The sequence below is a fragment of the Mercenaria mercenaria genome, chromosome 10 (genome assembly GCF_021730395.1).
Source record: "Mercenaria mercenaria strain notata chromosome 10, MADL_Memer_1, whole genome shotgun sequence".
In the NCBI taxonomy this organism is placed as follows: Eukaryota; Metazoa; Mollusca; class Bivalvia; order Venerida; family Veneridae; genus Mercenaria; species Mercenaria mercenaria.
The window spans coordinates 11,704,005-11,728,610 of NC_069370.1; the positions used below are offsets into that span (position 1 = coordinate 11,704,005).

Below are 24,606 nucleotides of genomic sequence, written 5' to 3' on the forward strand. Positions count from 1 at the left end.
GCTCTAGGTTAAATGAAATGAGCCCTACCTAACAACACAGAAGCCAAGAAATGCGTTTAGAAAATGTATGATGATGGGCCAAAAGTGGAGGGTTGGTATGCTTGCCAGCCCGACTTGGCGTAATTAAGTCCTTTGACTCAAAGCAAATAACTTTCTTCCTATTAAGAGCATGAAATTCCCTACAATTCGATACTAAAATTATGATTATAGCTTTTTAAATGTGTGATTAGCTTGTGCATTTTTTTTATCTTTTTTTTTTTTTCTTTTTTCGCTTAATGGCTATTTTCCGTGATGAAATGTGGGGGGGGGGGTAATTATCTGGGCACTGTAACCTAAAGGATAGATTGAATTTAATGAAGAGGTATCATTATGATAGCAATACACGTGGCCTTGTAATGACAATATTGAGGACAATATTGATCCTTAATCTGATGTTTTTGCAACACAATTGCTGAAATATCCAGTAATAATTCATGTTTTCTATTTTTTACATATTTTCGCGGCGAACATCATATGGCATGACTAAACTAGCATCATCTGTTTGCCATATGTATGCACCTACCTACTATATGTTGCTAAACAACATCATAGAAGGTGAAAGTATTCGCTGTTTTCACCCAAAGAGGGCGAAAATGAACATAAAAATAGTACAAATGAAGCCCAGAGCGTTGGGAAGGGGCGAGCGTGCTGGTCCTGTTTTGGCAATGTTTTCATGTGAGGTTTATTTTCCAAAGAAAAATATGTTTCTCTATAAGTTGGTAGCAAATTTATAATTATAACCTAGAAATTAGTGATTCACGAGCAGAACTCTTGGGGTCGGCATGCGGCAAGTCCGACGATGCAATTGTTCTGCAGAACCCTGAGGAATATAAAATTTAGATTTCAAGAGTATATAATTCCCTACATGTTGGTATAAAGAACATGTCAAGTAATTAAAATATAATGAAAATTCTTTCTATTTAGGTATCGCAAAATCCCACGACAGACACACTCGTCTTGAAGCGAATGTCTTAAATAACCAGAAAATGTTAATTTAAAATAAATGTTCTTTACGTTTTTATCATAAATGTGATAAAAAACAATAAAACTGAGATTTTGAATGCATTTATTAGTAAAGCTAATGCATTTTTGTAGAGATAATGACGAAACATTGTTTGTCAAATTCTGTCTGCCAGTCCGTCAGCGTCTGCAAAGATATTGAAATATTTACAATGTCGAATACTTTTTAAGCCTGTCATCATATTTCACTGAAATATCATTTATATGTTGTTTACATATCATGCAATAACCAAGTAAAATTTCATGAAAAATAAAAGGATTCACTAAAGAAATAATAAAAATACATATTTGAAAATTAGGGGCGTTGCCTATACCGTGCCTACGGAACGGACGTCTGTCAGACGTATGAGACAAAAAATGAAATACCCGGTATCATAATTTGTTACCCCATTGATAAATTTCAATAAAACTTGGTAAATTGCTTGTTTTGATGACGAGTAATCTTTCTGAGATTTTATAATAAGTTTAGAAAATTATTATGCGCTCAAACCGAAACATACATTAGGCCGACGGGTGGCAATCCCCTCCTTAGGATAAAATGTGTCCAAGAGGAACAAGGATCAAGTTTTAAAAATTTGAAATTTTAACATCGGGAAATAGCCCAAAACATGTGAAAAAATTGATTGAAACCCTGAAAAAGGTATCATTTTTTTGCGTCATGAAGCCGGACAGTTTCGTCTGGAGACAAACAGACAGACAGATAGATAGATAAAGAGAGAGAGAGAAAGATTTCGGCAAAAGATAACGTTTACATGATTAACAAACACACTGTAGAATAAAACAATAGGCATAATTAAAAACTATATTAAGCAAAAGATAACCATGGCATGCTCCCAGTACCTAGAATAACACAAAAAAGAGCAAGCTCTTATTTCCAATGTGGTACTTACCATTAGTCGCATGACACAGAGAGGCAATTATTAAAACATAATGTTTAAACGAAAATTACATCTATATCATAAATTAAAATTATCAAATTGAAATTGTCACAGACAGACTATCACAAATTATTATCACATTGTTACTAATAGTATGAAAATATCTGAGCATATATCTTTGATAATCTATCAAACGAAATCGAAACTGTTAAATCAGTTCTGATCAAAGTGTAAAAGAAAGAGCATGTCATGGCACAATAATAAAAAAGAGAAAATTCCTGAGTAGAAAAATTAAACATTAAACAATAAAATGCATTAAAACAATGTTAAAACATAACATTCGACAATCAGAGAATACTTTGCATTAAATGACTTTTATGGCTACCTTAAATCACTGATATTTGTTAATTTTAGTGATGTCCTCTGGAAGACTGTTCCAAAGTTTAGAACTAATGAAACTAAAAGATTTTGAACCTGGACCTTTGACCTTTGGAAGAGAGTAGCCATCTTTTAGACTAAGTCTTGTACTATGTGTGTGTTAGAATGTTGAGGAACAAAAAAATCATCCAAATAATCTGGGGTTAGTTTGTTTTTAACCTTAAAAGATAACACAGCATGATTTGTTCATTTCTCTTGCTGACTGGTAACCAATTTATGGATTTAAAATGTTCAAGATCTGCCTTGGGTCTGGAGTCAAGATTAAGCACACATCTCATTAATTTATTTTGAGTTGTTTGTAACCTGTTTATTAAGATTTGATTCAATCCATTATACCAGACAGAGAAAGCGTAATCAAAATGACACTAAATTAAGGACATAACAGGCAGTTTTTTGGTTGGTAGTATAAGAAAATCTTTCTTACGGTATAGAAACTTAGCAATGCCTTTTTTAATAACTGGGTCGGCCATGGCACTAAAGGACAATTGCTGATCTTTCCCAAGATACTTCACAGCTGTGGTTGCGTCAGTAGCTGTGCCATTACAAGTTATATTTAACTTTGATTTAGACCTTAGTTTGTGCTTTGAATTAAACACAGTAGACTCAGTTTTACCTACATGCAATGATAACCTATTATCAATAAGCCATTGATTCACTAAAAACAAATCTTCAGATATATCATTTTCTACATCAGATAAATTCTTGCCAGTATCTCAGAATCGTTAGTATATAACAAAAGTTTATTTTTCAGTACTACTGACATGTCATTAACATAAACTAAAAAGAGGAGAGGCCCTATTATTGAACTCTGGGGAACACCATAAGCAATATTTGAAGTAGATGAAAAGACACCTGAAACATCAAAAAGATATGACTTGAACCACTTAAAAATGTCATTACCAAGACCAGAAGCTTGAAGCTTCATCAAAAGTATGGAATGATCAACAGTGCCAAATGCTTTCTGTAGGTCTAACAGAACAATACCAGCCTACAATATGTAGATCAGACAGGTATCAGTAGAAAACCCAGTCCTAAACCCAAACTGAAATATATATAACAAGTCTTTATCCTTAAAATGATTCAACTAGGTCATAAACCTCTTATTCAAGGACTTTAGAAAAATATTTGAAATTGAGACTGGTATGTAGTTACCAACAGAAAGTTTATCATTTTCTTAAACAACGGGAACAACTCTAGCAGATTTAAGGTCATCAGGTACAGCACTTTGTATTAGGAACAGGTTAACTATATGGGTTAAGGGACTTACAATCATGATAGGTCACCTATCCTTAATGGAACGGGAAAGTATACTGTCTAAGCCAGTAGCTTTGTTTGCATGGAATGAAGTTAAATATTTAGGAACTTTTCTTTCTGACATGATTGAAAAAGTTACAATATTTGGAAAAAACTCCTTTGTTTGCATAAAATGCATTTGCAAAACATCTACCAAATTTATTTACACTTTTAGGGAGTTTTTCAACAAGTTAACATTCAACAGTTGTATAAAAATAACTGTTGACAGTTTCAGAAATAAGTTTCTTATCAAAACGAATTGTATCACCAATGTTAAGACAAATATTTAAACTTGACAAAGCAGATCCTTTCGTAGAAGGTAATCCAATATTATTTAGAGTTCTCCACAAAGATTTTGCATTAGTTTTGTTCTGTTCAAGAGCATTAGAGAAATAGGATGTCTTTGCATTGTGAACTAGATACTGTACTTTATTTCTAAGAGACTTAAACTGTTCCATATTTCTGTCTCGTGTATATACTTTAAAAGCTTTATCTCTATCATTTATGGCCTGAAGAATGTCTGAGTCCATCAATGGTTCTGATATCTGCTTAAATCGTGTTTGTTTAACAGGAGAAATATTGTCTTTCACAGATATAGATAACTTCTTGAAAATGTTCCATGCTTCATTCATATTATCACTCAATAACTCTGGATTGCGGTCTGTTGATAAAAGATTTGTTTAAAAGTCTTCCTTATTATATTTTTTTTCAAAGATCTTAAAGCAATATTGTTATGAGAACCAATGAAAGATTTAGTACTATTTCTGGTGCAGTAATCATGTTGTGGTCACTAAAAGATGTATGTATAACACCTGACTGTGAAATATTGTTACGATCTGATACCAAAATTAAATTAACTGTGGTTGAATTAGTAGAACAATTTCTAGTAGGTTCGCTGGTGAACTGACTAATTTGAAACATATCAATAAATGACTTAAACCACTGTAAAAGAGGATAAGATTTTGTACAAGACACAAAGGTATTAAAAACTTCAAGCATTAAAGTCTAAAATTCTACAATGTTTCTGTTACCGGAACAAACTGAATAATCTAAAATAGAGTAAAAGTTTTGCTGTGTTGGAGATCTACAGATGGCACCACATATAATAGGTTCGGATTTTGGTAATAACAGTTCAATCTAAGTAGCATCCAGATCATCATGATTTAGGTCATTGCGGTTGTTGTATGTCAGATTTTTCCGTATGTAAATACACACTCCACCGCCTTGCCTGTGACGATTTCTTTTCTCTGTATACAGCAATTTTCAATAAGAGTTTCAAAATCTGGAATACAGTTATCTAACCAAGTATCAGTTACACATATGCAGGCTGCTTTAGATTTTCGTGCTACAAGATTAATTTCATGGAGTTTAGGTAACAGACTTCGCACGTTCATATGTAAAAAGTGTAAACTATGTTTCTGGAAATGTTTATAATCACTTTAACTGGCAGTTGAATATTCAGTAGAAGAAAAAGGTCCTGGGCAAGGATGAACGTCGCCACATAACAACAAGCAAATTGGTTATAAATCGTGATTCTTCTTTATCATGTACCAGTTTGATTCTTTCCATTATGTACAGATGAATTTACGTTCACAAATGTTAAAATAACCAACATGTCCATAACTGACTGGTAAAAATGTGACAATGTCCTAAATAAAGCTGTCCGGGCACTGGTCAACTATGAAAAACTGACAACCATATTCTTCAGAGAAACGGCTGGATATAACAATTGACAGCAGGATGGTCTTTATGGCTTATTTGAATACTTGTCAATAGACATTTTCCCTTTGTATTTTTCTAATATAAAACATCTTTCCGTTTGGCTTCATTTTATTTATTTGTTTTTTTATTTGTAATTTATACAAATACTTATTTGGGGATTTCGTTTTGGAGGCAGTAAACAATTTTCATAGCTTCTCGGCCTAGAGTAGGCTAACCAACTTTCAAAACCTCAAACAAAAGTCTGTAACCACACACCTGAAATAAAGATATTGCAATATTAACTTGAATGTATGTCTTTCGTTACAAACCATCTGCAATACATCTCTAATATCTAGTTTCCGTTAACAAGACTTGAATTTTGTGCTCTCCCGATCGCGGAAACCGATGACGAAAAAATCTAAATTTGCCAATTTTCAAATCGCTGCTGAAAATTCCCTGCAAATGATAGCCTAAACTGCTACACAGTTTCATACTCCGGTAGCAGTTAAAATCTGAAAATAAGCTCAAATATATATGTACCGTTTTTTCCCCTATTCTAGTTTTCCTGAGGCCCCTGCTAAAATGACAACTCCACTTTGAGCTAGATCAGCGGAGGCATATATTCGCATCTGCAAGTCATTACGTCATAATTTCAAGATCAAATATGCACTTCAATTCGTAAATTGCCTCTTATTTGTAAATGTGACCCCGGCAAATTCGACACTTACAGCTGAAAATGTTTACTGCCTCCTTTAGATAGAGTTGTAAGTAATGATTCGTTTCTATTATATACTGTCTTTCTGTCTTGAATTTTTACCTATGTGTTTTTATATTTAAATAGCTGATGATACTTAAATAATATATATTTTTTATATAATAAATACACTTTATGTTTCGGAAGGAACAGTAACTATTTGTCAAAAAAATGTTGTATATACTTAATGCATTTTTCATACTACTCTATAGAAAAATGATTCTGATTTCATTTCGATATCTGAGTTTATTCATATGATTTGATGGCTTACTTCTGTTCCACTTTAATTGTCTTTTACAGATTTCCATGCTGAAAATATATATTTCAAGAATGTATTGTCTTAGCATATCATTTCAGTATTATTTTTGATACGATTACTTTCAAATATTAATGTTCCTCCCATTTTACATATAATGTTTTCATAAAACATTTTCCATGCTCCTTCGTTTAATTCAATATGCTTTTAATGCATTCAAGAAATTCTTAAAATCAATCAGTTTTAAACCTCCTTGATCATAATTGAGTTATAATATATCTCTTTAATTGTTGGTCTTCTTTGGTTTATCATACCATATAAATTTAAACATTGCTTTTATTATTTCATTAATTTTGCTATCTAGGGTGTTGGTAGAACTGTATGCGGATAGAGCAAAGGTCTATATAGCTGAAGCTGTATATTACTTTGACGAGGAGTGTTACTTTTCTTATGTTGCCATTGTTTAAAACAGTTTTTAAAACTATTTATCTTAGGTTCCAGATTATTATCAAGGTATTTTTCATTCGAAAATATCATTCCTGGCGTTTTGGCTTATTTCGATGTATATTTCTGTTTAATTGTAACATTTATGTTTTTAACAGTCCAATTTTTAAAAACAGTAGATTTATCCATGTTTAACTGTAAGCCCGACACCTTTGTAAAATATGTTAATTAACCGTTCAAAGGAATTTTCTTTTTTAATCTTAATTTATTTCTATGCCTTTTATTAATTTGTCTTTCGCAATATAGTTGCTTAATGTTTTTATACAAATCATAAATAGCAGAGGTGACAAGGGATATTCTTGTCTTACGCCTCTTAAGTTGGAAAAGACTTGGACATGTAGCCGTCATTAAGCACTACACTTGAAACACCGTTATAAAAAAAGTTTAATCCATATTATAAAGTGGCTAGTCTAATTGTACTAGTAAATGTAAGTAAAAGTAAAAATGAACTATTGTATGTGGATAATTATTTGGTAGTTACATAATATCAGGATACTTTTTATGAAATTTTTAACATTAAATATGGAAATTCCAACTACAGAAAGTGTTTACTGTTATGGTAAAATTAACACTTACATCAAAACAGAAGAAATGAAAGAAAACCGAAAAGAAAGACAGCGCTTGTTTCATGGTCAAGAAAAAACAAAACAGACTTGTATTGGTACATACTTGAGTGACTTTTGGGTATCAATATTGTTTCACTGGAGATTTTTTTTTTTTGATGATATTTTTTCTATTAAACTAAGAAAAAATAATCAAGGGTGCTGGTGATGTTAAAAGTGCTTAGCGCCGTGAATTTTATTTTGGTCGACAGTGAGATGTCGTTGTCGGCGGCTACAGCCAGATCTTGATGACACCAAGCCTGTAGATTATTTTCAACATTACTACCAATGACAACATGCCAGATGCTTAAGTTCATAGTTTAAAGTTCTAAAGTTAATGAATTTTTACAGAAAGTTTTAAATCAGGTCATCACAATCTGTGATGAACTTTGTGTATTATAAAGAATTCAAATTATAAGTATTGTTATTCATAGCTTTTGGTCTATGTATTTGAGTATTATTCTTAACAAGAGCTGTCCGTAAGACAGCCAATGCTCGACTATTCAAATTGTTTCCCAGAAGCAGGAATATTACCCTATTTTAAAATGTTAAAATATCTATACAGTTTCAATCCAGTATCTGCATTTGTTTTTAGAGATGGTAACTTGCATGCAAAGTTTACTTTAACCAGGATTTTGTAAGTCCAAAAGGGGGCATAATTTGGACAAAACTCATGTCAGAGCTATTGGATGTCACTTCAGGTACAGGAGGTGACTTAATAATAATGGTTCATTGTGTGCTGTCATTATGGAAACAAAGCAAATGCAAATAGGGCAATTTCATCACATATTTCAATGGCAATTTCACTGCCAGTAATGGTCAGCAGATAAAACATCATATCTTTTTAAATATTCTTTTACAACATGCTCTTGGTTTGGTCTTATTTGTACATATTTTAAAGCACATTCCTGTTTTCTGATAAGCCAATACAAGCTGAGGGTAGGCTATAAATTAGTAAATTAGCTGCGGCTCATTAAAGGATGATTAGCACATGAAACCCCTAGATTACACATCACAGTAATAGCAGCTGATTGTCATTAAAAGAAATTTATAAGAATTTTCTCACAAATTTGTGAGACACTGGTAGCCGTCTTTCACCAGTCCCTATGTTTGAAGCCAGGGGCAATAAAAATGTCGATGTAGAAACAAACTGCCGGAGTTACTTCCCTCTTAATGAAAAAGACAGATATATGTAAATAAGAATTAACATAGGGACGGGAGCCAGTCTAGTGTCCCCTGTATACCTTCCATTGATGAAACCTGTTTGTGTAGTTTCTATTATTGGCTGATTTATTTTTGTTGAGTTTATCGTTGCACTGACACAATTTAAGATCATATGGCAACTTCCCAGCTTTGATGGTAGAGAAAGAACTCAGATGCCCCTCCGTGCATTGTTTCAACATGAGCGGGAACCTGGGTAGAACCACCGACCTTCCATAAGCCAGCTGGATGGCTTCCTCACTAATATTGTTGCAATAACTTTTTTAAAATCTCATTGAAATTGCTTTAGTTGCAAAGGTGTAAATAACATTAAGCAAACTTACTGGTCACCAGTTTGATAATTTTTTCTTTTTTTTTCTTTTGGTGTAGTGAGAGTTTCCCTTGTTTCGCAGTAGTGTTAAATTTCCCGCATGGTAGTAGTTTATTTAACTGATATAGTACTTTTTAAGTTCATTCCAAAATGCTTTGTAAAACTCACATTAAATGCCATCTGATCCAGGACTTTTCTATTTTTCATTTCACCTAATGCTTTGTATCATTCTTCGTCTGTGAGGATACCTTCGCACACTATTATTGTCACTTAACGTATTAACTGGTGGTTTGAACAAGTATGAGGTATCATAAAATCTATACATTTTATCAGGAAGGTCTAATACGGGGAGCAGACAGTCCGTATAAATCAATACATTTATCTGTATTATGCTGTCGTCCATACCTGTAAATATTGACCAGTCGTTAGCGATCGATATTTTGTTTTCGCCACTATCGTGTAATTAGCATATTACCTCATGTTAATCATGGAGCTATAACATCTTTTGTTCAAAGAGTTTACCAGTCACATGTTAAGTGGCGATAATTAGATGATCAGAGATTCTGAAGGAAAAACAGCTTGCGACTGCATGTGGTGATATGCTTAATTATTATGAATTAACTCGAGCTCACTTCCCTGAAGAAATATTTTACCACGTAACTTCAAACCTTTATCAAAAGGACCGATTTTTGTTGGATTTGATTAAATAAAATGAAAAAAACAGAAAGCTGACACTTTTCTTAATCTTGTAGAGCCATAATTATTGTTTATAATGTCAGATTTCTACATACAGAAACATTCTTCTTGAACGCAAACGAAATTGTTGTTTAAACTCCAAAACTTACTTTAATTAATTTAATCGTAAAACTGATGTGTGAAAAATACAATGTATTTGAATTAAAATAACAAAGAATTTTTTTAAAAAGGCCGACAACGAAGTTACATTTAGTATTCCGAACTTTCAGATAATACTGCAGAAAAAAAATCTAGGTTTAACACGCATTTAAATGGTGAAGAACAAAGCAATATCATAAACAAATATTTTCAGGCAACAGTATACAGTTTCGACTTGCTATTTTCATTAAAATATGTCCTAATTTTATTGTTCTAAATACTCTGAATCAAAAAGGCAAATATCATGTAAAAAAACGACATCTTTCTCTATGGGTAAGACAAGCCTAGATTTAGCCATTTTCACAGAGCGAAATGTAACATTAATGTAGATATTTTCCATTTAAAAACAGATGCAGGCAATAATTTCATGGCAAAACTTTTGTTTTCAACAAAAAATTCAACAAATGCTTTCCCAGGTTTTCGCTGAAAGGACGAGTTAAACTGTAAGGCGTAAGTGTGTGGGTAATAGCAGAATAAACTACAGTATACGCTTCAGTTGGACGACAGCATAAGATAAGATAAATGCTGCATTCCAGTCTCCGTATCAGTTGTTCCAGATTTTATATAAGACTTTATTTTTTTTTCCTCTTCTTATATCAATTTTGAGTCTGTTATCTCTGCCTTCTATTTTTAGCTTATTTTTTTCTCTGCATTTTTCTTTTTGCAGATTTGCAACATATTTACTTGTTTTCATTTCCTCCAATATTGATAGCTTTACTTCATACTAACGCTCAATTTATTATTTTATGATATATGTTTTCAAGTTCTTACATTTTTTTTCTGTGGATATTTCATCAATGTCAGATCTGACATTTTGCAATTTAGATTCGAATGTTTCTATTTCTTTGACTAATGATACAAAGCATTTTCTTTACCTTTAAGGTTATGATATGTTGCATTTTTCTAATTTCTTATTTTCCCTTTTTTGAGTTCCAATAAAGCATTTGGATAAACATCTTTATTATTTTCAGTCAAGCGACATATATTTTCTTTTATTATAATTTGATATTCACTTTCAAGGATTAGATTGTAATTTATTTTAAAATGTCCTGGTCCTCGGTTTTTGTCGAGCCCGCTTGCGGAAGCGAAGACATAGTTCACTTGTCCAAATGGCTGTTCGGTGTATGTGCGTGCGTCCGTGTGTCCGTCCGTGCGTCCGTGCGGATTTGTTTGTCCGGACCATAACTTTGACCTGCATGGAGCAATCTTGGTTATATTTGACATGAATGTTCATCTTAGTGAGACGTAGTGTCATGCGCAAACCTCAGGTTCCTATCTCAAAGGTCAAGGTCACACTTACAGGTCAAACGTCAAATTCAAATATGACTTTGTCTAGAGCAATCTTGTTTATATTTGGCAAGAATGTTAACCTCAGTGAGACGGAGTGTCATGTGCATACCCCAGTTTCCTATCTCAAAGGTGAAGGTCACACTTACAGGTCAAAGGTCAAATTCAAAAATGACATTGTCCGGAACATTTCTTCTTCATGCATGGAGGGATTTTTATGTAACTTGGCACAATTGTTCATCATCATGAGACGGAGTGTCATGCGCAAGAACCAGGTCCCTAGGTCTAAGGTCAAGGTCACACTTAGAGGTCAAAGGATAAAAGAATGACAACTTTGTCCGGAGCATTTCTTCTTTATGCATGAAGGGTTTTTGATGTAACTTGGCACAAATGTTCACCACCATGAGACGGAGTGTCATGCGCAAGAACCAGGTCCCTAAGTCTAAGGTCAAGGTCACACTTAGAGGTCAAAAGTCAGATACAAGAATGACTTTGTCTGGAGCATTTCTTTTTGATGCATAGAGGGATTTTGATGTAACTTGGCACAATTGTTTATCATCATAAGACAGAGTGTCATGCGCAAGATCCTAGATTACTTTCCTTTGTTGTTACTATAAATAGCTTATTTTCGTAACTTTTTTATTACTGGTCGAAGGGAAAAATCAAGATCACTTTTCTGTAGTACAACATGCATGTTACATCCAATTTTCAGGTGAATTTTGACCTCTCTCTACTGGTGAGGATTTTTGTGTGGACTTAGAATTTATTTTTTAAGATTTACGTCCCTTTGTTGTTACTTTTAATAACATATATTATAACTTTTTGCAATCTCATTTTTTTTGGCATAAATGTTTGCCTCAATGAGACAAGGAGTGTCATGTGCAACTCCCAGTCCTTTTGACAGCTGGCGGGCTCGACATGTTGCCCGTGGGCATCTAGTTCTAACTCAAAGGAACTTATATTAATCTCGACTAATAAAGGATCTGATTTATAACCCGGTTTGATATTAATTAGATTTTCGAGGTTATCAGAGATGAGAAAGCAGTCTTATCTGTTGGATGTATGTGGTTTTGTATCTGAGTACAATATTAGGGAGTAAAGTTGACACCAACTTAAGGGCCTTCCGATACAAGTTCATAAAATGCATCCTCCCTATAAATAACTTTCTTCAAAAATGCAAAATATTGAATTCAATTCTTTGTGACCTGTGTAATATGCAAACAGGAACAGTCATTCACTTGTTCTGAGAATGCCCAGTAAGTCAAGCTTTCTGGTCAGACGTCACACGTTTCTTACATGATAACAATGTAAACATACAATGTGACTACAGAATAGATTTTGGTCTAGTAGGTATTGCGAAAAGAAATGATATGGCAAAAGTTTTATACTAATAATGACCGAACATTTCTTATATTCTCATGTATATTGTCGAAATGCAAATACAAAGCCGAAACTGTGTTCCTTAAATAGTGTCAACGTTTTTGAATCTTACATTTAGATATATAGGTCACGGTTATTTCCCTAACATCAATTTAATTAAAAAAAAAACACAATTTTCTACTGAAATTCAGGGAATTTTAAAGCTTAGATTTAGTATATAAGTAACAAATTATCAACGGAAACTGAAAGATAGGTATTACAAATCAAACTGCCCATTTCTTATTTGAAAATGACCATAATGGGTAACCTTTCACCCACCTATATTCCCAGTAACATCAGTTAACATCATCCATTTTCTTACATTCCGCATAACATTTCAATATAACTACAAAAAAGAAGCAAAGTATTGATCATTTTTTAGAGCGAAAGACTCATAAAAAATATTTCAGCAAATAATGGCAGTTTGACAATAGTTCATATAAAGAAAATGCACAGAATTACGAACTTTCAAATAAAAGCTATTAATTTTGCGCGGTAAATGACACGTAACGTCATGACGTCAATGACGTCATTTTAAGGCAGCAATGTCTTGAAGCGTTTCTACGGAAATTCATTCATTATTTCTGCATTAATAACCCATTAAGGATCAGATCGGAGACAGTTACATGGTTTATTTTCAGAAGAATGGATAAACAAACACATTTAGTTTGTCACAAACGTCGTCGTAAATCGCCACGTTAGCTTCCGGTTAGGCATGCGCACACCCAAATATTAATGTAACCTATCTCCTTAATCCTTTTTAATAGCAACTATCGAAGTTGGAGAATGTTAGTGAATCGAAGACAAATTTATGGCTTATGCTATCGAACGCTTTTTCGAAGTCAGCAAAGAAGACTATTCCAGGTTTAATATTTGCATTCAAAAGGTCAGTGATTTCATTTATAAGCCTTCTACCGTATAATTATTTATTTCTGCGGGCTTAATATTCTGCGATTTTTTTTTCAAAAATAAGGTGGTATTAAATTTCTGCGTCCCTTATTTCTGTGGGGTCTTCCTTCTCACGTTGATATGATTTATTTCTGCTGTTCTGTATTCACCGTTGTTTCGTTAGTTTCGAATAGACAGGTACGTATTTTGTTGTTATTTTGACAGTTATGTTGGTTTCCGGATTGAAAAAGAAGTTGACAGATACTGATGTACCGTTTTCATCACATAATGTTGAGTGTCAAACGCAAGGAGAAACAGTCATTTTATTAAAACGGTTATGCCAAAAAATGCCTGAATCTATATTTTGCAAACATTCTCATCTGTTCATTGTAACGGTATGATAATTGTTGTTAATCACGCCTTTTTCGGGTCCCATACAAAGAATGGTAAATATGACCATCGCAAGACGGATCGGTTAACAATAGACACAAAGGATACTATACATAATTTAAGAAAATTGAAACTGACAGCTGACTGCTCAATGGTGAACGAAAATCAAAACAAATTCTAATATGGCTAACAATGCTTTAATCATCACAACCATGTTATGTTGATGTCACGTCAACCTGATATTTAGCGTTATGTACGCATCAAGAAATAGCGCTTTCAAATTTCATGAAATATTTTACTTCATAACATGTTTTAAACGAAATAGCACATTATACAAATGTTTTGATTAATTTATACACATACTGAATTAGTTATCGCTTTGCTGAATAATTCGCAATAATTTTCGCTCGAACTGAACTCTGCCGCAAGACGTATTACCGTTTCCGGTCCTGGCGTGTTTTAACAAATACCCACTACTGGTGCCATGCTTGCGCCAAAAACAGTTACATCATATTTGATATACATTTTACAATAAAGAACATATTAAAATCGAAATAATTTATAGCAAAACAGCGCTTTATCACTATTTATACACTCGGGCTGCGCCTTCGTGAAATTATTACGCCCGACGTATAACCGCCCATCGTGTATAAATAGTGATAAAGCACTGTTTTGCTATAAATTATTTCTTAATTGGATGTTTCTTATTATAGATTATTCAACAGCAAAACAATAATAAATAGAGGATATTACATGAGTGTCTTTTCATATTGAATTTATTATACGAGTTGAATAAAATTATAAAATGCGAGGCTCTGCGAGTTTAATAAATTCAATGTGGAAAGTCACAAATGTAATATTCTTTTTATCACATGTTAGCCTTTCCTGTCGAAACATCAAAAGTTCTACTTTCTTTTACTATATAAACAGGTCAATTTGACCAACGTCTCCTATACTATAAACGACGTCGACGTCAAAGCTTTATTACACTAGTGTATTATCATTTTTATTTAATGGCTTTATTACACTCCCGCGACGTCAAACATGTGATAAAATGGTTTTATTATATTACCGTTACTACTAAATTTTCATCTTGCCTCCTCGGCCTTCGGCTACATGTGGGACAAAAACCGAGAACGCTATCGGACATTGTCTTATACTTAACCGGATTGTAATGGCAGCTTGGTCAAATCACGGCATGTCAGGACAAAATTTTCTGCGGATATTAAATCTGCGGTCTTATTGTCTTCCACAGAAAACGCAAAAAATAAAGTTCCCGTAGAAAAAGTACTTATACGGTATTTCCTCCTATATATTTCCTTTTTAAGACATCTTACTGTGAATGGTCAACTGTGCCATTTGTTATGAGTTTTAATCTATTGGCAATTGCTTAAAATGCTATTTTATAATCTATATTTAGCGGAGATATAAGTCGCCAGTTGTTTAATTAACTTGTATATTTATCTTTATTTTTCCTTTTTTGTTTTTGGAATATATAGATTTTTATTCCTTCTTTTTGCAACTGTGTCAAGTAGGCGTTTCTATAAGATAAGTTAATTGACGCTATGTGCTATTGTTTTATGTCGTTGCAGAAAATTGTGTAAGCTTCTGTTGTAAAACCATCTGATACCGAGCTTTTATCATTTTGCATTTTTAAAGCACATTAGCACATTCAGTTTCAGTTAGTTCTCCTTCACAAAGGTGTTTTCTGAACTATATTGCTCATTTTTGATTCGAGGTCGAAAACCTATGCAATGTGTTGACTGACGAATAATTCTTGTAAATGTTTTCATAAAATGATTTTTTTTATCTTTTTAGAATTCTTAATGGTCTCATCGCTTATAACTTATTTTTAAACGGCATTTGATCACTCTTTTTCTTTTTTAAGAAAGTAAAACCATCATCGTATAGAGCCTTTGTTCTTATGTAATATCCTTGTGGCTTTAGGAGTGTGATGTCTTCTAAAGATTTTTTCTCATTAATGTTACGATTTATGTTATAATTGTCAACGTTTATTTGATATTCTTATCGATTTCTTTGAAAGGTTGTTTCTCGGTCCTCAAGCTTTCTTTCCTTTTTCGCTGAGCAATATCTAATTGTTTCATTTCTGATAGTATCTTTGTTAATTTCCCATAAAGTATTTGTATCTGATTCCGCGTTTATCCTAACTATTTCACCAAAAGATGTTCTAATTCATGATGATATTCATCATCGGCTAAAAAGGAGTTGTTAAGCTCAAAGTAGCCTGGTCTCTTACTTAGTTTACTTTATATGTACCACGGAGTCATCCGAGAGTATACCAGCTGTTATGTTCCACTTTGTTTTATAAACTTAGAAGATATAAGGAAAGAGACAAAATATTGCAGGTTTTGTGTTAGAATGTCACGTGAATTATCTCTTTTCAGGATGTATTAAAGACCCATCTTAAGTATAAAAGGGAGGTAATGGCAGAGTCCCTCTTTGTATTTTTGAAATTAATATGTTTTGGACAAAAAGAAAATACCTATTAGAATGGCTTGGAAATTTTTATTTTATGCTTATAGATGCCTGTCATACAAAGCCTATTATATATAAATTGTGTAAATTGCTATTACTATGGGGGTATGAATTTTCAGAAAAATATTTGAAAATATTTTCAAATTTGAATTTGTAGGAGGAGCTACATATGTATGAGATTACATGACGTTCTGTTCATAAACAATGATCCATTTATGCACATGCTAAATGAATGGATGTTACATGGGTTACTTTTCAGAATCCCTACCTTGTAAATGATGTAAATAATTCCAAAGTATACATTTGTCATTAAAGATTGTAAATCCATCTATTTAGAATCAAATTTTGGTTACATATTTGTTTAAATTAGAAATCATAATTTATATAGTAATTGTTGTACATATACAGTAAGTTTGATTAATGAAATCACAAAGACAGAACATACAACTTTGTAATTGAATACTGTTTAACTTTAAGTAAATCTTTACCAACAGTGACCAACATGGTCCAAAATTTCTTGTAGCGTATTTATCTAGAGATTCTGTTTTCCTCATCCAATATTGATCTTCACTTCTTACACATAGTGAGCAATAACAACATCCACAATAATTATCACTGATTTTCTTGCTCTGTATCTCCGTTCGAATCATCACTTGTTGATGACGCATCACAAGGCTGATCTGTCACTGATACATGTACAACATTTGACCCATTTTCCTCTCCGGTATATACAGAATTACTTGAACACACAGCAGAATTATGTGAATTATTGATATTTCAAGATTAACCTTACAAAAATCCCTATTTTAATGATTAATGGAAGATTAAATCGCAAGTTTTTGTTCCAGTTTTACTAAAATTGTAAAAACAAATTTCTGGTCAAGCATTTTACTTTTCGTGAGCTTTGATAATGTATATAGCAGGAATTATAATGTCATGCAATTCTATACCGAAGGGGAGATCAGGTAAAATTACATTTCATGTTTTAATAATTTTGATAAAACAACAACACTGATCAATTAGAATCACAAACATATGGATTTTCAATTAATACAAGCAAATTTTCTTCACCTGTATTCAAGGGGGTAGTTGCAAATCAAGTACTGATGGAAAATAACCTCCACATATAAAAAATGAGCTAGTCCAAATGTTGTCTGTTATGATTGTTTCAGTGACTGTCATTATAGTATTGCTCATTAAAGAACGCTTTGTGTGAACAACATAATGCTCATGGATATAATATTTTAACAGTTTTAACTGACAAAAAAAGAAAATATTAAAATTGCAGTCCTGAAGTTGTGAAAAATGTAACAAAAGAAGTTAAGTCAGTTTTTATCTGGTCAAAAATACAATGAATGAACTACGTGGCATGGCCAGCTACATGATTTAGCTGCCAGTATCAAGGCATATATATACTGGAGCATGCAATAACTGCAACCAGAATGCAGACATACTGAGATCAAACATTTTAAATATAACATAACATTATAAAGATAATAATGAAAATTGTAATGCCGATTCAAAATGTAAAACTGATTAACATTACGAATGTAAAAAAAAAACAGCAATCACGGACCAAAAAGCTGAGAATTGTTCAATGATGCCTTACGAATAACACAAGATTCTGGAAATGCAGAAACATATATCTATTACATTGATATCTTTTATGTAGAGAGTTTTAACAATACCTTGCTACAGTATCATGACAAACGTATCAACTTTACAGATAACATATATATCTTTATAACAAATCTAACAATTTTTGATTGAAATGAAGTTGACAACAGGCCTGCAACCTCCGTAAAAGAACCCTTGTATGTTTTTGGCAGGAAAAGAAAAGCTGAATAAATGTTTAAAAAAACATATGGGTGGTTGAGTGAAATATTGTTGCATTACATTGATAAAGTCTTCCAAGTGTGGAAGTTGGAAGTCGGAAGTAAGAAGTCAGGAAGTTTGAAGTCAGAAGTGCGGAAGTTAGAAGTCAAAAGTGCGAAAGTTAGAAGAAGGAAGTAAGAAGTCAAGAAGTCGGAAGTAAGAAGTGTGTAAGTTGGAAATTAGAAGTCGAAAGTCAGGAAGTTGGAAGTCAGAAGTGCGGAAGTTAGAAGTCAGACGTGTTGAAGTGTTGCAGAAGTTAGCAGTAGGAAGTAGTAAGTCAAGCAGTTGGAAATGAGAAGTGCAAAAGTTAGAAGTCAGAAGTGGAAAGTACGGAAATCAATTGTCCCTCCTGGGTTTCCATAGTAAAGTGCTATGATGAGCAGGGATAGTGTTGTTCTAATTGAAACAAAGCAATGCATTTTTGTCTGTCTACTATTCAATCATCGTTGCGGCAAGCAAAGGTGTACATGTACACATCCCAAATGTTACTCTCTAATACCCTGTAACTTCAAAAGTTAAGAAACGTTCCGATACAACAGCCTATGTTGACCGTAACCTTACTTTATCTCTCATTAAAGGACACAATCACATCTAGTTTGCAGTTATTATACTTGGTTGTGATTTTTTTTTCCAAATGATCTTCATAAAACTTTTATTAACAAACAATTTTCGCATGTACACCATGTCGATTCGTAAGTAAAATAAAAGCAAAATAACCATTTTAGAACACGACGAAGCAGGACAGCAGTCAAATTTCAAATTATATCTGTTTAAATCGGCGTGAAAGATTCTCTTTATGGTACCCTCCATAGCCTTCAGCTGTAAAAGAGCTGAACACAAAAAAAAAAAAACATCAACTCAGTCTCCGTACTGAAGCGCAATAACCTCTTGTAATGAAAGGTGGTTTTATTTTACCGAATACAACTGGATACTTGCCATTACCCAGAATTTTATGAAATTGATAAAATAACTAATTGATGATGGCCATGTTTATAAACTTGTTGATAAAAACTGTCACATAAGTGTTTTTAAACATCGATGAGCAAGTCTGGATTACGACAGAAATATTTCCGAAAATGATAATAACAGTAGTTATTTTGAATGAGTTTACTTAATAACATCTTGATAATATTTGTCACATTAACACGATTACTCAGCAAATCTGATTTTTGAAGGCTGCATTTACAGATTGCACGTGTAACATCTCCATCTTGATTAAGTATGTTTAAAAACCCAAGTAAATCTTTGTACAGGGCTGTTCAAAAATAACGAACATTTTCTCTTTAGTTTTCATATAGTTGAGTGAAGTAAATATATTATCATCATTATCATCATTTGCCATTGTCCTACTAACTTGCAAATTTTATATGATTATGATTAAACTGTCAGAAGTTAGATCTCCTCGAACACTGTCACCTACACGAACCCGGCGCACGGTGATCATATTTCAACGACATACCTTAGTCATAATAAGCTGTTTAGTTGAAAACGGTTTGAACTCCTATGCCAAGTATCTCACACAGTGTCTGCACCACAAGTATTTGGTCTTTATCCAAGGAGTCGTAGACAGACTTTAATGTCGAATCACGGACTTTATGTCTCCTCCCTTGATCTTTGCTTCCTTCCTTCTGGCAACCTAGAGCCATTTGCGAATTGTTTGTATCACTTGAAGACCCAACCAGAGATGACCGAACATTACTGTGATGTCTGCTTTATTACTTTATATATCTCATTTGGAGTTTGCCAAAGTCTTAATTTACCTTAGCAACTGTCTGAATATCTATGCGAGCCGATGTATTTTCATCATCAATACTCAGTTAAAACGTCGTTTATTTTCGCTCCCCATGTCCAAATGACGTCATACTTTCGGTGTATGTCTCTTTGTTGCGGTACTGCACGTTCGCGTTTTTTCAGTTAAACAAATGGATTATGCTTTGGTAATTTAGACGTTATACTCGCTACGCGTGTAATCAAAAATGTAACGAAAAATGCATGACCGAATTACACAAAAATTGCAAATTACAATCGTACATCTCACATTGGACTATACATAAAAGGTATTTTAACTGTAAAGTGCACGTTATTTTTGAAAAGCCCTCGTTCTCTTATCAATTATGAATTTAGGAAAAGTTACTACGAAAGCGATGCAGTGTTGTTAATCGTAAATGTTAATCAACTGCATCTCCCCAGCATAAATATTCCGCGAAAATTGATAATCCTTACCTGGAAATATCATGGAAATTGTAATAAGATAGTTTGGCTATAAAATTAATGTCTTTTTTCAACAATACAAAATAAAATCTTTGCCAAGTTCGGCATAAGTACATATAGTTCAGGCGTACATATTAATTACCTGTAGGGAAACTACATGCCCTTACTAAACATAAATGTGTCTAAAAAAAGAGGAGTATAATAACTAGTTTAATAACTAAGTTAATGATTTAGTACGTTCAGTTTGTCTTTTTCTTACCTTTATTGATATAAATATTTTCTTTTCAGCATGACATTTTCCTAACTTTTCATTTTTATAAAAAAAAATATCTGGTAGATTAAAAATCAAATTAATAAATCAATATTACAATGTACAATTGGGAAGCTGTTGTCGAGGACGTTGTCGCCTGCAATTGTTCGAGAGTCATAGATTTATGCCGTCCATATGCCATCATTAATCGCCATATTCATGACGTTATAATGTTCTCCAGTCGCATTCCCGGAATTAGACACATATGAAAACTGGATAGTTCACTTCAGTCTACAAAGTGATACAGGTCTCTTTATTTCTCAGTATTTTTCGATGTAGGACTTTATCCCCGCTACGCAAAGAATTGTCCTACTGTAACTAACTACCACATTCAGTATAGTAGGGGAACCTACGAAAGACCCGTGGTGACATTTCAACTTCATTATTTCACGATTTCTGCTTCCTGATTTCACGATTTCCACTTCATGAATTCACGATTTCACGATTTCCACTTCATGAATTCACGATTTCACGAAAAAACTTCACGATTTCTTGATTTCACGATTTCATGATTTCACGATTTCTTGATTTCACGATTTCCACTTCATGAATTCACGATTTCACGATTTCTGCTTCCTGAATTCACGATTTCCACTTCTTGAATTCACGATTTCACGATTTCCACTTCATGAATTCACGATTTCCACTTCACGATTTCACGATTTCAACTTCACGAATTCACGATTTCCACTTCACGAATAGACGATTTCACAATTTCCACTTCACGATTTCAACTTCACGAATTCACGATTTCACGATTTCCACTTCACGAATTCACGATTTCACGATTTCAACTTCATGAATTTAACGATTTCCACTGCACGAATTCACGATTTCCACTTCATGAATTCACGATTTCACGATTTCAACTTCATGAATTCACGATTTCCACTTCACGAATTCACGATTTCACGATTTCAACTTTATGAATTCACGATTTCACCATTTCAACTTCATGAATTCACGATTTCCACTTCACGAATTCACGATTTCCACTTCACGAATTCATGAATTCACGATTTCAACTTCATGAATTCACGATTTCCACTTCACGAATTCACGATTTCAACTTCATGAATTCACGATTTCACGACTTCCACTTCATGAATTCACGATTTCACGATTTCAACTTCACGAATTCACGATTTCCACTTCACGAATTCACGATTTCACGATATGAACTTCATTTATTCAAAATTTCCACTTCAAGAATTCACGATTTCCAATTCACGAATTCACGACTTCACGATATCCATTTCATGAATTCACGATTTCAACTTCATGAATTCACGATTTCACGATTTCAACTTCATGAATTCACGATTTCCACTTCACGAATTCACGATTTCAACTTCATGAATTCACGATTTCACAATTTCCACTTCACGAATTCACGATTTCACGATTTCCACTTCATGAATTCACGATTTCCACTTCACGAATTCTCGATTTCAACTTCATGATTTCGTGAAGTGGAAATCGAGAGTTCCTGAAGTGGAAGTCGTGAATTCATGAAGTGGAAATCGTGAAATCGTGAATTCATGAAGTGGAAATCGTGAAATCATGAAGCAGAAATCGTGAAATAATGAAGTTGAAATGTCACCACGGGTCTTTCGTAGTAACCTTAAACGTTGTTTACTTCTAAAGAGAATGCAAAAACCTTGTGAGGGGAAAACACATCTAATATATCAAATCACAAAATGGCAAAATGTCAAGTATTTAAGTACCAGGTAGTATAGATGTAAACATAGAAAATAGAATTTCCTGCCCAATGACCCAGCAAACAAAAGACGAATTGTTGTATGGTCAAGACGTCTGTGACCAGAAAAAAAGACGTCTTTATTTGCTTGTTTTATGGTCACGACATCTGTGAGCAGAAAAAGACGTCTTTTTTATGTCGTTTTACCTATAGTTTACCAATTATTTTCATATATGTGGCTGGATAACACCTACGTAGGCATTTCGTGAAGATGCAACTTTTATGTATTATATGTGAAGTATATGATATAAGTAGCTCATTGATGCCGGTAGTCACAATTCTAAGGTCAAATTAAGGTCAAGAAATTAGGTCAAAGGTCATTAAAGTGCAGTTTTACAAATTTCACTTATATGGCATCATATCTCCGCCATTTGATGACATAAGTGAGCAAAAAAGGTATTTAATTGAAGCCAATGTATTTAACTATGCAATAAAATCACTATATGCAAATTAGCTCATTTGCATATTAATTTATATTAATGAAAGTGGCAAAATCGTACAAAATTACGATAAAGATTGGTATGTATGTACAGCTGTACAGTATTTATTGTTTTATATATAATTTTCATGATTGGAAAGATAGAAAGGTAACAAATGATATGTGGGATACTTATCTATTGATAAACGCAACTGTTTATATCGCCATCATGTGTTTTATGTGTAGATATTGCTTGAAGTGGGTGGGGTGAGTTGACTTCTGACCAACAGTTATCTTTAGCACAATTGTGTATTTGTTTTCACAAAAGCAAGGCATTTCTTTTGTATTAGATAAATATCTGCCGGCTATTTCAAGATGTGAACCTATGTCACACAGCCAATGTGGCTGCTATTTTTTCAAAATGGCGACCAAGATGACCACCAAAAGTAAGTATGTTCAAATATGCCTATATATGAGCGTTTACATATGTTTTAATGCAATTTATTGCAGTATTAAGATTGATAAATACAATTGATAATAAGACCATACGCCATGTAGGCATCCTAAGATAACCAATATGGCGCTCATTTTTCAAAATAGCTGCCAAAAGTCAATATGTTAAGGTTTCTTTGCATACATTATAGAGTTGTTTTATGTAGTTTAGTATAGCATTGTGATTGAAAAAACATTACTATTTTAAATCAGGTTGACACCATCTCAGACAACCAATAAGACAGCCACTTTTCACAATGGCCGTCAAGTAGTCAGTATGTTCAGTTTTTCTAATATACTGGAGAAGGTACAAAAGGTTTTATGCAAGGTTTTGTAGTAATGTGACGGATAGTTAAACAATATACTACATGTATTTAAAACATATATTGGGTTTACAGACAGGATAGCCTAAATTGGTATTAATAGTTTACTTGGTATAACGACTGGGCACCCAACGTATCTAGAGATATAGAGAAGGCAACTATGGATATCTTCGGTATATCGCAGGCAAACTTGGCTTTTCATACAGGCCACTATGGATATTCTTTGGATACAGACAGGCAAACTGTGTATCAGTGGCATATATTCAGGCCATTTTGGTATAATTTGTTTACAGAAACGCCATCCTGGCTAAATATTGATGCCAATATCGGTATCGAGGGTATACAGACATGCCATTCTGGGTATACTGTGTATACAGACTGGCCCTTCTTGTTATACATACAGACATCTAGGGTATACATACATGTACATTCCACTATGGGTATCTTAGTTATACAATCATTCACTCTGTGTGTTTGTGCATACATGAATAGCCACCTTGGCTATACATACAGTCCACTAAGGGTACCTTGGCTATACATACAGGTCACTTTGGGTATCATGGGTGTACAGAAAGGCCTATCTGTGTATTCTGTGCATACAGACAGGTCATATTGGCTACACATGTATACATACTGGCAAATACTGGTATACTGAATATACAGACAGGCAATTCTGGATATTCTGGACATACAGGCATGGCATCCTGGCTATACAGTTGTATAAATAGGCTACTAAGGGTATTTTCGCTTTACACATACATCATCCTAGGTAGGCCACCTTGAGTATCCTGGGTATACAAACAGGCCATCCTGACCGTTTACTTAATG

At 33.3% G+C, this 24,606-nt stretch overlaps 1 protein-coding gene across 1 annotated transcript in view; it reads right to left on the reverse strand.

Moving 5' to 3' along the window:
• Positions 1-324: 324 nt before the first annotated feature.
• The window catches only part of LOC123559827 (glycoprotein-N-acetylgalactosamine 3-beta-galactosyltransferase 1-like), an 82,091-nt gene continuing 57,809 nt past the window's right edge, over positions 325-24,606 (reverse strand). Inside the window, exon 6 of the mRNA XM_053552271.1 lies at positions 325-5,645. Within this exon, the coding sequence (XP_053408246.1) occupies positions 5,601-5,645 (45 nt within the window). The 3' untranslated portion in view covers positions 325-5,600. The remainder of the gene's footprint in view (positions 5,646-24,606) is intronic.